Below are 14,698 nucleotides of genomic sequence, written 5' to 3' on the forward strand. Positions count from 1 at the left end.
ACTGACAGTTTCAGTCAACTCCCCGTCCCCAAATTAGTCAAAAACGAGTACAAACTCGAGGGGTGTAAGTTGATCGATATTAAAGTTGTGTGCGGAAAGTGTCTTTTCCACACTAAAAACCAACTTTCTTGCTTTTTAAGCTAGAACGTCCGTCTAACCGTCATTTTATGCTAAAATTTTCCAGAAAAGCCACCGGTGCACTCGGTTTTACGATATCTCTAAAACTAACCGAGTTTAACCTAAAAAAACGCATTTATAGCCTTGAATTTTGTGAAAACTCGATCCGAGTGAAAAGTACGTGAATTCTGACTGTACAGATCGATTCGCCATCCTCGAATCAGTCGAAAACGAGTACAAACACGACCCCTTTATCTCCACTCAAAATGGCATGGAAAATGCAAATGGCGCCTACTACCTCCATTTTGAATTTCAACAAAAAAAATCTAGTTTGAACTCGTTTTCTACTAATTTCACGTCAAGGAATTCAAAAAGAAACTCAAATTATTTGCATAATTCCAACCCAACTGTCATAATGAACATTTTTTTAATTTTTGGCCGCCATCTTAGATTTTCTCCCGTCCAGTGACAGTTATCGCAAAACTAACCTCACCACTGAGTTCCCCGACCCCAAATTAGTCGAAAACGAGTATAATCTCGATTTTTTAAATTTTGGCCGCCATCTTGGATTTTCTCCCTTCCAGTGACAGTTATCGCAAAACTAACCTCACCACTGGATTCCCTGACCTCAAATTAGTCGAAAACGAGTATAACCTCGATTTTTTAAATTTTGGCCGCCATCTTGGATTTTCTCCCTTCCAGTGACAGTTATCGCGAAACTAACCTCACCATTGGATTCCCTGACCCCAAATTAGTCGAAAACGAGTACCATCAAGGTACTTGAATTTTGACAAAAATCAAGCAAAAAAGTGAGGTTATGGTGAGTTTTTCTGCTTTCCTCGCAGGAAAATGACTTGGAATGTCTCAATTTCGACTAATTGAGATCGAAAAAGCACAAATCGACCACGTTTACAGCGGTGACAGTTTATCCTTGAGAACTGTCAGTAGAAAGAATGCAACAACCGGTCACGTTGCATCAGGACTTACAGGGTCACATTACTACGTAATGGGCGTATGTACAGGGCGTGGAAATACGGTAACGGGACGTAAAAAATTATATTTCCATAAATATTTAAAACAATTGAATAACATGACAAGTTCGAGGTTAAATTAACAATAAATCTTAACCGAGAACCGGGTATTACCGGTTATCTTGCGTTTGTGTAAGTTGGGCTTAGTTTACACCAGCCTACTGCGTGGAAAAACGCGAAAAATGTCACCGAACCCTTTCTGGGCCCTTTGGCTGCTTTTAGGGACGTTTTCGGGCAAAAGTGCCCTCTAGCTTTCTTGTAGGGAATGAAATTCCCTACAAGAAAGCTAGAGGGCACTTTTTTCCTAACCCTACAAATAAACAAAATACGATCGGTTAAAGATGGTGGGAACCGGCCGCCTATTTTAACTTAATTATCGAGTTGGTAATAAACAATTGACGTCGGCCAATTTCCGGATTGTTTTTTTTTAAATAATAATGAAAACGGATATTTGCCGATTCGTTACACTACACACCGACATGTATGATATACAGGGTGAGTCAAAAGTTTGACAGCCCGTAACTCGGTTAGTTTGACAGTTAGCGAGTTGATTTTTTTACCATCGTGTAGGCCGTGAAATTCTCTTTAAATCACTTTCTATAGTTCGAGTAGCAAAGTTGTCAAATAAGCGAGTTATTTTGACTTCCAATGTAAATTTTGGCCGCCATCTTGGATTTTACCCCTTCCAGTGACAGTTATCGCGAAACTAACCTCACCATTGGATTCCCCGACCCCAAATTAGTCGAAAACGAGTATAAACTCGGTTTTTGAAATTTTGGCCGCCATCTTGGATTTTCTCCCTTCCAGTGACAGTTGGAGTGAAACTGACAATTGCAATCAACTCCCCGTCACAAAATTAGTCGAAAACGAGTACAAACTCAGAGGGTTCAAGTTGGAAAACAAAAAAGTTGCGTGCGGAAAGTGCCTTTCGCGCACTAAAAACCAACTTTTTTGCTTTTCGAGCTAGAACGTCCGTCTAACCGTCATTTTATGCTAAAATTTCCTAGAAAACACGCTGGTTAAGTCGGTTTTTTGATATCTCGAAAACTAACCGAGTTAGAGCTAAATATTCACATTTTAATCGTCAATTTGTCAGTCACTCGGACTGAGTGACAGATGGATGAAATCTGACTTCAGAATTGAAAGCGGCGACCCTGAATTAGTCGAAAACGAGTGGTCACTTCGGGGGTCCAAGTTGAAAAACAAAAAAGTTGCGTGCGGAAAGTGTTTCTCGCGCAGAAAACGTAACTTTCTTATTTTTTACACTAGAGCGTGCGTCTTACCGTCATTTTATGCTAAAATTTCCTAGAAAACACGCTGGTTAAGTCGGTTTTTGGATATCTCGAAAACTAACCGAGTTAGAGCTAAATATTCACATTTTAATCATCAATTTGTCAGTTACTCGGACTGAGTGATAGATGGGCGAAATCTGACTTCAGAATTGAAAGCGGCGACCCTGAATTAGTCGAAAACGAGTGGTCACTTGGGGGGTTCAAGTTGAAAAACAAAAAAGTTGCGTGCGGAAAGTTTCTCGCGCAGAAAACGTAACTTTCTTATTTTTTACACTAGAGCGTTCATCTAACCGTCATTTTATGCTAAAATTTCCTAGAAAACACGCTGGTTAAGTCGGTTTTTTGATATCTCGAAAACTAACCGAGTTAGAGCTAAATATTCACATTTTAATCGTCAATTTGTCAGTTACTCGGACTGAGTGACAGATGGGTGAAATCTGACTTCAGAATTGAAAGCGGCGACCCTGAATTAGTCGAAAACGAGTGGTCACTTAGGGGGTCCAAGTTGAAAAACAAAAAAGTTGCGTGCGGAAAGTTTCTCGCGCAGAAAACGTAACTTTCTTATTTTTTACACTAGAGCGTTCATCTAACCGTCATTTTATGCTAAAATTTCCTGGAAAACACGCTGGTTAAGTCGGTTTTTTGATATCTCGAAAACTAACCGAGTTAGAGCTAAATATTCACATTTTAATCGTCAATTTGTCAGTTACTCGGACTGAGTAATAGATGGATGAAATCTGACTTCAGAATTGAAAGCGGCGACCCTGAATTAGTCGAAAACGAGTGGTCACTTGGGGGGTCCAAGTTGAAAAACAAAAAAGTTGCGTGCGGAAAGTGTTTCTCGCGCAGAAAACGTAACTTTCTTATTTTTTACACTAGAGCGTTCATCTAACCGTCATTTTATGCTAAAATTTCCTAGAAAACACGCTGGTTAAGTCGGTTTTGCGATATCTCGAAAACTAACCGAGTTAGAGCTAAATATTCGCATTTTAATCATCAATTTGTCAGTTACTCGGACTGAGTAATAGATGGGTGAAATCTGACTTCAGAATTGAAAGCGGCGACCTTGAATTAGTCGAAAACGAGTGGTCACTTCGGGGGTCCGAGTTGAAAAACAAAAAAGTTGCGTGCGGAAAGTGTTTCTCGCGCAGAAAACGTAACTTTCTTATTTTTTACACTAGAGCGTTCATCTAACCGTCATTTTATGCTAAAATTTCCTAGAAAACACGCTGGTTAAGTCGGTTTTGCGATATCTCGAAAACTAACCGAGTTAGAGCTAAATATTCGCATTTTAATCATCAATTTGTCAGTTACTCGGACTGAGTGATAGATGGGTGAAATTTGACATCAGAATTGAAAGCGGCGACCCTGAATTAGTCGAAAACGAGTGGTCACTTGGGGGGTCCGAGTTGAAAAACAAAAAAGTTGCGTGCGGAAAGTGTTTATCGCGCAGAAAACGTAACTTTCTTATTTTTTACACTAGAGCGTTCATCTAACCGTCATTTTATGTTAAAATTTCCTGGAAAACACGCTGGTTAAGTCGGTTTTTTGATATCTCGAAAACTAACCGAGTTAGAGCTAAATATTCACATTTTAATCGTCAATTTGTCAGTTACTCGGACTGAGTAATAGATGGATGAAATCTGACTTCAGAATTGAAAGCGGCGACCCTGAATTAGTCGAAAACGAGTGGTCACTTGGGGGGTCCAAGTTGAAAAACAAAAAAGTTGCGTGCGGAAAGTGTTTCTCGCGCAGAAAACGTAACTTTCTTATTTTTTACACTAGAGCGTTCATCTAACCGTCATTTTATGCTAAAATTTCCTAGAAAACACGCTGGTTAAGTCGGTTTTTTGATATCTCGAAAACTAACCGAGTTAGAGCTAAATATTCGCATTTTAATCATCAATTTGTCAGTTACTCGGACTGAGTGATAGATGGGCGAAATCTGACTTTAGAATTGAAAGCGGCGACCCTGAATTAGTCGAAAACGAGTGGTCACTTGGGGGGTCCGAGTTGAAAAACAAAAAAGTTGCTTGCGGAAAGTGTTTCTCGCGCAGAAAACGTAACTTTCTTATTTTTTACACTAGAGCGTTCATCTAACCGTCATTTTATGCTAAAATTTCCTAGAAAACACGCTGGTTAAGTCGGTTTTGCGATATCTCGAAAACTAGCCGAGTTAGAGATAAAAATTTACATTTTAACGATTAATTTGCCAAAAACTTGACGTGGGTGAGCGGTACGTGAATTCTAATTTCAGAACCGAAATCAGCGACCCCAAATTAGTCGAAAACTAGTATAAACTCGATTTTTTAAATTTTGGCCGCCATCTTGGATTTCAGTCCGTAACTCGGTTAGTTTGACAGTTAGCGAGTTGATTTTTTTACCAAATTGTAGCCCGTTAAATTCTCCTTAAATCACTCTCCATAGCGTTTCTAGTAAAACTGTCAAATAACTGGAAAATTTAAGATTTTTGGAAAATTTGCAGGACGACGCGTCCGCGGCGAATTGGGTGGCGGCGAGCGAGGCCAGCAGCCTCACCTACGAGGAGGTCGCGCAGCGTCTGGAGGTGGACCTGGCCAAGGGCCTCACGTGGCAAGAGGCCAACAAACGACGACCGTTAGCCGGGTAACTTGATTTTTTTTTTCGATTTTTGACAAAACCAACTCGAACTGCACATCAGACAACGTCGTAATCAATGAATTCAACGTCGCAGACGAGTGTCTGGGAAAGGACACACGACTGACATTTGACAGTTTGACGTTTGACAGTTTGAAGTTTGACATTTGACGTAATTGACGTTGTTTTGCAGTTACAACGAATTCACTGTATCGATCGAGGATCCGCCATGGAAAAAGTACCTGGAACAGTTCAAGAATCCGTTGATTTTGCTTCTGTTGGCGTCCGCGGTGGTTTCGGGGGCGATGCAACAATTGGACGACGCGATCAGCATCACGTGCGCCATCGTCATCGTGGTGACGGTGGCGTTCGTGCAGGAGTACCGTTCGGAGAAGAGTTTGCAGGAATTGACGAAGCTGGTGCCGCCATCTTGTCACTGGTAAGTCACCGGAGGCGATTGACGCACGCGCGGGCATTGAGCGCGAGCCTGTTTTGCAGCATGCGCGAGGGCACCTTCGACACGTTCCTGGCCAGGGAGCTGGTGCCGGGCGACGTGGTGATTTTGACGATTGGCGATCGCGTTCCGGCCGATTTGCGACTCTTCGAGGCCGTCGATTTGCTGATCGACGAAAGCAGCTTCACCGGCGAAACTGAACCGTGCAGGTGATTTTTTTCAAGAAACGTTATTTTGACGCGCCATTTGCAATTTCCGCCATTTTGGATTGAAATAGCCTAGGCTTGATGGTACTCGTTTTCGACTAATTCGGGGACGGGGAATCCATCCCCGCTGTCAGATTTGACGTATCTGTCATCCAGTTCGAGAAACTTTGAAAAATTCAGGTTTGCGCAACAGCTACCGGAAAATAAACGTCACCACTGAATTTCCCATCCTCGAATTAGTAGAAAACCAGCCCAAACTCGATTTTTTTGGAAAATTTCAAAATGGCGCTGATAGGCGCCATTTGCAATTTTCACCATTTTGGATTGAAATAGACTAGGCTTGATGGTACTCGTTTTCGACTAACTCGAGGACGGGGAATCCATCCCCGCTGTCAGATTTGACGTATCTGTCATCCAGTTCGAGAAACTTTGAAAAATTCAGGTTTGCGCAACAGCTACCGGAAAATAAACGTCACCACTGAATTCCCCATCCTCGAATTAGTAGAAAACCAGCCCAAACTCGATCTTTTTGGAAAATTTCAAAATGGCGCCGATAGGCGCCATTTGCAATTTCCGCCATTTTGGATTGAAATAGCCTAGGCTTGATGGTACTCGTTTTCGACTAATTCGAGGACGGGGAATCCATCCCCGCTGTCAGATTTGACGTATCTGTCATCCAGTTCGAGAAACTTTGAAAAATTCAGGTTTGCGCAACAGCTACCGGAAAATAAACGTCACCACTGAATTCCCCATCCTCGAATTAGTAGAAAACCAGCCCAAACTCGATTTTTTTGGAAAATTTCAAAATGGCGCTGATAGGCGCCATTTGCAATTTTCACCATTTTGGATTGTAATAGACTAGGCTTGATGGTACTCGTTTTCGACTAATTCGAGGACGGGGAATCGATCCCCGCTGTCAGATTTGACGTATCTGTCATCCAGTTCGAGAAACTTTGAAAAATTCAGGTTTGCACAATAGTTACCGAAAAATAAACGTCAGCACTGAATTCCTCATCCTCGAATTAGTAGAAAACCAGCCCAAACTCGATTTTTTTGGAAAATTTCAAAATGGCGCCAATAGGATTTCCGCCATTTTGGATTGAAATAGACTAGGCTTGATGGTACTCATTTTCGACTAATTCGAGGACGGGGAATCCATCCCCGCTGTCAGATTTGACGAAAATGTCATCTAGTTCGAGAAACTTTGAAAAATTCAGGTTTGCGCAACAGCTACCGGAAAATAAACGTCACCACTGAATTCCCCATCCTCGAATTAGTAGAAAACCAGCCCAAACTCGACTTTTTGGAGAATTTCCAAATGGCGCTGATAGGCGCCATTTGTAATTTCCGCCATTTTGGATTGAAATAGCCTAGGCTTGATGGTACTCGTTTTCGACTAATTCGAGGACGGGGAATCCATCCCCGCTGTCAGATTTGACGTATCTGTCATCCAGTTCGAGAAACTTTGAAAAATTCAGGTTTGCACAACAGTTACCGAAAAATAAACGTCAGCACTGAATTCCTCATCCTCGAATTAGTAGAAAACCAGCCCAAACTCGATTTTCTTGGAAAATTTCAAAATGGCGCCAATAGGCGCCATTTGCAATTTCCGCCATTTTGGATTGAAATAGCCTAGGCTTGATGGTACTCGTTTTCGACTAATTCGATGACGGGGAATCCATCCCCGCTGTCAGATTTGACGTATCTGTCATCCAGTTCGAGAAATTTTAAAAAATCAGGTTTTTGGCAGTTTTTGACTTGTAACTCCCTTAAATGACACTTTAGAGCAAAAATGCTTAAAAGCAATCTTGTAGAGGACGAAATTCCCTACAACTTTTATTCTATGCACTTTTGCCGTAACTCCTCAAATTTTTAGGAAAACGACCGATTCGGTTTTGAGGCCGAACGGCGCCCATTCCTCCAACACCAATATCGCGTTTATGGGCACGTTGGTGCGGGCCGGCAACGGCAAGGTCAGTCACACACTATATACAGGGTGATCCAAATAATGCCACTATAATATACAGGGTGTGGTGGTGAGTACGGGAACAAACAGCGAATTCGGTTCGGTGTTTAAAATGATGCAAGAGGAGAAAGCGCCCAAGACGCCATTACAAAAGTCGATGGACGCTTTGGGAACGCAACTGTCACTTTACTCGTTCGCCATCATTGCTGTCATTCTGCTGATTGGCTGGTGGCAGGGCAAAATGTTGCTCGAAATGTTTCAGATCGGGGTCAGTTTGGCGGTGGCTGCTATTCCGGAAGGTAAGTGTCGGCCATTTTGTCGATTCTCGAAATTTGGATTGAAATAGCCTAGGCTTGATGGTACTCGTTTTCGACTAATTCGGGGATGGGGAATCCATATCTGAAGTCGGTTTTGCTCTAACTCTCGCCCAGTTCGAGAAAGTTACAAAAAATGGGATGTCGGGAGGAGTTAGGAAAAAATAAACAGCACCATCGGATTCCCCGTCCCCGATTTAGTAGAAAACGAGTCCCTCGATTTTTTTTGGACAAAAACAAAATGGCGGCTGGGGGAGCTAATTGTAATTTCCGCCATTTTGGCTCGAGATAAAGGGGTCTTGATGGTACTCGTTTTCGACTAATTCGGGGATGTGGAATCCATATCTGCAGTCGGTTTCACTCCAACTCTTACCCAGTTCGAGAAAGTTACAAAAAATGGGATGTCGGGGCGAGTTAGGAAAAAATGAACGGCATCATCGCATTCCCTGTCCCCGGTTTAGTAGAAAACGAGTCCAAACTCGACTTTTTCGAAAAAAATCAAAATGGCGTCAGTAGACGCCATTTTGTGATTTCCGCCATTTTGGTTCGAGATAAAGGGGTCTTGATGGTACTCGTTTTCGACTAATTCGGGGTCAAGGAATCCATTTTTGAAGTCAGTTTGTCATTAACTGTCATCCAGTTTGAGAAAGTTACAAAAAATGGGATGTCGGGAGGAGTTAGAAAAAAATGAACGGCATCATCGGATTCCCCGTCCCCGATTTAGTAGAAAACGAGTACAAACTCGATTTTTTTGGTCAAAAACAAAATGGCGTTAGTAGACGCCATTTTGTAATTTCCGCCATTTTGGCTCGAGATAAAGGGGTCTTCATGGTACTCGTTTTCGACTAATTCGGGGATGGGGAATCCATATCTGAAGTCGGTTTTACTCTAACTCTTGCCCAGTTCGAGAAAGTTACAAAAAAATGGGATGTTGGAGGAGTTAGGAAAAAATGAACGGCACCATCGGATTCCCCGTCCCCGATTTAGTAGAAAACGAGTACAAACTCGACTTTTTCGAAAAAAATCAAAATGGCGTCAGTAGACGCCATTTTGTAATTTCCGCCATTTTGGCTCGAGATAAAGGGGTCTTGATGGTACTCGTTTTCGACTAATTCGGGGTCGGGGAATCGATCCCCGCTGTCAAATTTGACGTATCTGTCACGCAGCGTGAGAAACTTGTGATTTTTAGGTTTGCCAATCGTGGTGACGGTGACGTTGGCGTTGGGCGTGATGCGCATGGCCAAACGCAAAGCGATAGTGAAAAAACTGCCCACCGTGGAAACTCTAGGTAATAACCCACGTGATGCGTGCGCGTCACGTGAGCAGATTAATTATTTCGTGATTCAGGTTGCGTGAACGTGATATGCAGCGACAAAACGGGCACGATCACCCGAAACGAGATGACGGCAACCGTGCTGGTGACGTCGGACGGTTACATTGCCGAACTGACCGGCGCCGGTTACAACGATCACGGTCAGGTGGTGTTGCACAAGTGCGACAGCGTCGATAAGGCGCGCGACAGCGTTGCCGAACTGCTCGAGGTCAGTTTGCTGCGTTGCCGCATTTCTTCTATTTTTCAGGCTCGCTTTCAAAACGTGAGCCACGTGACTAGTTTCAATCGCATCCTTAACGGTCACGTGACTCTTTTTAGTGTCAAAATTGATTCTAAAGGTCACGTGACTGTCTTCAATTATAAAATGTATTTTTAAAAGTCACGTGGCAGTTTTTACTGTTAAAATGTCATTTCCGAAGTCACGTGGCAGTTTTTACGTTTAGACTGATATTTTTTGGAGTCACGTGACTCTTTTTAAGGTGCAAATGGTCGGGTGACTATTTTCAATTATCAAATTTATTTTTAAAGGTCACGTGACTGTTTTTACGCTTAAAATGTCATTTCTGACGTCACGCGACAGTTGTTACGTTTAGACTGGTATTTTTAGAGTCACGTGACTATTTTCAATTATTAAATTCATTTCCAAAGGTCACGTGACTGTTTTTAATTATCAAATTTATTTCCAAAGGTCACGTGACTGTTTTTAATGTCAAAATATTATTCGAAGGTCACGTGACTGTTTTTAACGTTAAAATGTCATCCCTGACGTCACGTGACTGTTTTAAATGTCAAAATATTATTCGAAGAGTCACGTGACTATTTTTAATTTTCAAATTTAATTCTCAAGGTCACGTGACTGTTTTTAACGTTAAAATGTCATTCCTGACGTCACGTGACTGTTTTAAATGTCAAAATATTATTCGAAGAGTCACGTGACTATTTTTAATTTCCAAATTTAATTCTAAAGGTCACGTGACTGTTTTTACGCTTAAAATGTCATTCCTGACGTCACGGGACTGTTTTAAATGTCAAAATATTATTCGAAGAGTCACGTGACTATTTTTAGTTTTCAAATTTAATTCTAAAGGTCACGTGACTGTTTTTAACGTTAAAATATTATTCGAAGTGTCACGTGACTGTTTTAAATGTCAAAATATTATTCGAAGAGTCACGTGACTATTTTCAATTTTCAAATTTAATTCTAAAGGTCACGTGACTGTTTTTAACGTTAAAATGTCATCCCTGACGTCACGTGACTGTTTTAAATGTCAAAATATTATTCGAAGAGTCACGTGACTATTTTCAATTATTAAATTTATTTCCAAAGGTCACGTGACTGTTTTTAACGTTAAAATGTCATCCCTGACGTCACGTGACTGTTTTAAATGTCAAAATATTATTCGAAGAGTCACGTGACTGTTTTTACGCTTAAAATGTCATTTCTGACGTCACGCGACAGTTGTTACGTTTAGACTGGTATTTTTAGAGTCACGTGACTATTTTCAATTATTAAATTTATTTCCAAAGGTCACGTGACCGTTTTTAATGTCAAAATATTATTCGAAGAGTCACGTGACTATTTTTAATTATCAAATTTAATTCTAAAGGTCACGTGACTGTTTTTAACGTTAAAATGTCATCCCTGACGTCACGTGACTGTTTTAAATGTCAAAATATTATTCGAAGAGTCACGTGACTATTTTTAATTTTCAAATTTAATTCTAAAGGTCACGTGACTGTTTTTAACGTTAAAATATTGTTTGAAGGGTCACGTGACTATTTTTAATTTTCAAATTTAATTCTAAAGGTCACGTGACTGTTTTTAACGTTAAAATATTATTCGAAGTGTCACGTGACTGTTTTAAATGTCAAAATATTATTCGAAGAGTCACGTGACTATTTTCAATTATTAAATTTATTTCCAAAGGTCACGTGACTGTTTTTAATGTCAAAATATTATTCGAAGAGTCACGTGACTATTTTTAATTATCAAATTTAATTCTAAAGGTCACGTGACTGTTTTTAACGTTAAAATATTGTTTGAAGGGTCACGTGACTGTTTTCAATTATTAAATTTATTTTTAAAGGTCACGTGACTGTTTTCAATTATCAAATTTAATTTTAAAGGTCACGTGACTATTTTTAACGTTAAAATGTTATTTCTAACGTCACGTGACAGTTTTTACGTTTAGACTGATATTTTTTGGAGTCACGTGACTCTTTTTAAGGTGCAAATGGTCACGTGACTATTTTCAATAATCAAATTTATTTTTAAAGGTCACGTGACTGTTTTTACGCTTAAAATGTCATTTCTGACGTCACGTGACTGTTTTAAATGTCAATATTATTCGAAGAGTCACGTGACTATTTTCAATTATCAAATTTAATTCTAAAGGTCACGTGACTGTTTTTAACGTTAAAATGTCATCCCTGACGTCACGTGGACTGTTTTAAATGTCAAAATATTATTCGAAGAGTCACGTGACTATTTTTAATTTTCAAATTTAATTCTAAAGGTCACGTGACTGTTTTTAACGTTAAAATGTCATCCCTGACGTCACGTGGACTGTTTTAAATGTCAAAATATTATTCGAAGAGTCACGTGACTATTTTTAATTTTCAAATTTAATTCTAAAGGTCACGTGACTGTTTTTAACGTTAAAATGTCATTCCTGACGTCACGTGACTGTTTTAAATGTCAAAATATTATTCGAAGTGTCACGTGACTATTTTTAATTTTCAAATTTAATTCTAAAGGTCACGTGACTGTTTTTAACGTTAAAATGTCATTCCTGACGTCACGTGGACTGTTTTAAATGTCAAAATATTATTCGAAGAGTCACGTGACTATTTTCAATTATCAAATTTAATTCTAAAGGTCACGTGACTGTTTTTAACGTTAAAATATTATTCGAAGAGTCACGTGACTATTTTTAATTATCAAATTTAATTCTAAAGGTCACGTGACTGTTTTTAACGTTAAAATGTCATTCCTGACGTCACGTGACTGTTTTAAATGTCAAAATATTATTCGAAGAGTCACGTGACTATTTTTAATTATCAAATTTAATTCTAAAGGTCACGTGACTGTTTTTAACGTTAAAATATTATTCGAAGAGTCACGTGACTATTTTTAATTATCAAATTTAATTCTAAAGGTCACGTGACTGTTTTTAACGTTAAAATGTCATTCCTGACGTCACGTGACTGTTTTAAATGTCAAAATATTATTCGAAGAGTCACGTGACTATTTTTAATTATCAAATTTAATTCTAAAGGTCACGTGACTGTTTTTAACGTTAAAATATTATTCGAAGAGTCACGTGACTATTTTTAATTATCAAATTTAATTCTAAAGGTCACGTGACTGTTTTTAACGTTAAAATGTCATCCCTGACGTCACGTGACTGTTTTAAATGTCAAAATATTATTCGAAGAGTCACGTGACTATTTTCAATTATCAAATTTAATTCTAAAGGTCACGTGACTGTTTTTAACGTTAAAATGTCATTCCTGACGTCACGTGACTGTTTTAAATGTCAAAATATTATTCGAAGTGTCACGTGACTGTTTTTAACGTTAAAATGTCATTCCTGACGTCACGTGACTGTTTTAAATGTCAAAATATTATTCGAAGAGTCACGTGACTATTTTTAATTTTCAAATTTAATTCTAAAGGTCACGTGACTGTTTTTAACGTTAAAATGTCATCCCTGACGTCACGTGACTGTTTTAAATGTCAAAATATTATTCGAAGAGTCACGTGACTATTTTAATTTTCAAATTTAATTCTAAAGGTCACGTGACTGTTTTTACGGTTAAAATGTCATTCCTGACGTCACGTGGACTGTTTTAAATGTCAAAATATTATTCGAAGAGTCACGTGACTATTTTTAATTTTCAAATTTAATTCTAAAGGTCACGTGACTGTTTTTAACGTTAAAATGTCATTCCTGACGTCACGTGACTGTTTTAAATGTCAAAATATTATTCGAAGAGTCACGTGACTATTTTTAATTTTCAAATTTAATTCTAAAGGTCACGTGACTGTTTTTAACGTTAAAATATTGTTTGAAGGGTCACGTGACTGTTTTTATGGTTAAAATGACATTCCTGACGTCACGTGACAGTTTTTACGTTTAGACTGATATTTTTGGAGTCACGTGACTGTTTTAAATGTCAAAATATTATCCGAAGGGTCACGTGACTGTTTTTACGGTTAAAGTGTCATCCCTAACGGTCACGTGACTGTTTTTAAGTTCAGATTGGTATTTTTAGAGTCACGTGACTGTTTTCAATTATAAAATTTATTTTTAAAGGTCACGTGACTGTCTTAAGTGTCAAAATGTCATTCCTGACGTCACTCGACAGTTTTTACGTTCAGACTGGTATTTTTTGAGTCACGTGACTCTTTTTAAGGTGCAAATGGTCACGTGACTGTCTTAAGTGTCGAAATATTATTCGAAGGGTCACGTGACTGTTTTTAAGTTCAGATTGGTATTTTTAGAGTCACGTGACTGTTTTCAATTATAAAATTTATTTTTAAAGGTCACGTGACTGTCTTAAGTGTCAAAATGTCATTCCTGACGTCACTCGACAGTTTTTACGTTCAGACTGGTATTTTTTGAGTCACGTGACTCTTTTTAAGGTGCAAATGGTCACGTGACTGTCTTAAGTGTCGAAATATTATTCGAAGGGTCACGTGACTGTTTTTACGGTTAAAATGCCATCCCTGACGTCACGTGACCGTTTTTAAGGTGCAAATGGTCACGTGACAGTATTCAATCTTCAAATTTAATTTTAAAGGTCACGTGGGTCCTTTTTAACGTCAAAACGCGTTCTAAAAGTCACGTGACTTGTCTTAAATGTCAAAATGTTGTCCGAAAGGTCACGTGACCGTTTTTAACTTTAAAATGTCATTCCTAACGTCACGTGACAGTTTTTAGGTTTGGACTGGTATTTTTTTTGGAGTCACGTGACGCGTTTTTAAGGTGCAAATGGCCACGTGACTGTATTCAATCTACTAAAGGTCGCGTGGTTGCTTTGGCTGTCAAAATGTGAATTGAAAAGTCACGTGACTCTTTTAAATGGTCACCTGACCTGTATTCGATCGTCGAGTTAAATTTTAAAGGTCACGTGACCGTTTCGAAACGTAAAAAAAGTAAGTATCGTCTGAAGGGAGGGTCACGTGACCGTTTTTACGGTTAAAATGTCAACCTTGAAGTCACGTGACTCTTTTTAAGGTGCAAATGGTCACGTGACAATATTCAATCTACTAAAGGTCACGCGAGTCCTTTTTAACGTCAAAACGGATTCTAAAAGGTCACGTGACTTGTCTTAAACGTCAAAATACTGTCCGAAGGGTCACG

General features: G+C 39.2%; 2 protein-coding genes across 4 annotated transcripts in view; both read left to right on the forward strand.

Moving 5' to 3' along the window:
- Polr3B (RNA polymerase III subunit RpIII128) overlaps positions 1 to 14,698 on the forward strand; it is a 124,207-nt gene that overhangs the window by 61,361 nt on the left and 48,148 nt on the right. The window lies entirely within an intron of this gene.
- The window catches only part of SPoCk (secretory pathway calcium atpase), a 40,380-nt gene that overhangs the window by 8,847 nt on the left and 16,835 nt on the right, over positions 1 to 14,698 (forward strand). For both annotated transcript variants that reach the window (XM_081993347.1, XM_081993348.1), the window contains exons 2-8: positions 4,926 to 5,065; positions 5,250 to 5,495; positions 5,555 to 5,719; positions 7,593 to 7,689; positions 7,744 to 7,981; positions 9,186 to 9,284; positions 9,344 to 9,537. In XM_081993347.1, coding sequence (XP_081849473.1) covers positions 4,926 to 5,065; positions 5,250 to 5,495; positions 5,555 to 5,719; positions 7,593 to 7,689; positions 7,744 to 7,981; positions 9,186 to 9,284; positions 9,344 to 9,537 — 1,179 coding nt within the window. The remainder of the gene's footprint in view (positions 1 to 4,925; positions 5,066 to 5,249; positions 5,496 to 5,554; positions 5,720 to 7,592; positions 7,690 to 7,743; positions 7,982 to 9,185; positions 9,285 to 9,343; positions 9,538 to 14,698) is intronic.

This window comes from Ips typographus, linkage group LG15 (assembly GCF_016097725.1).
Source record: "Ips typographus isolate SLU linkage group LG15, UJ_Ityp_2.0, whole genome shotgun sequence".
Lineage (NCBI taxonomy): Eukaryota > Metazoa > Arthropoda > Insecta > Coleoptera > Curculionidae > Ips > Ips typographus.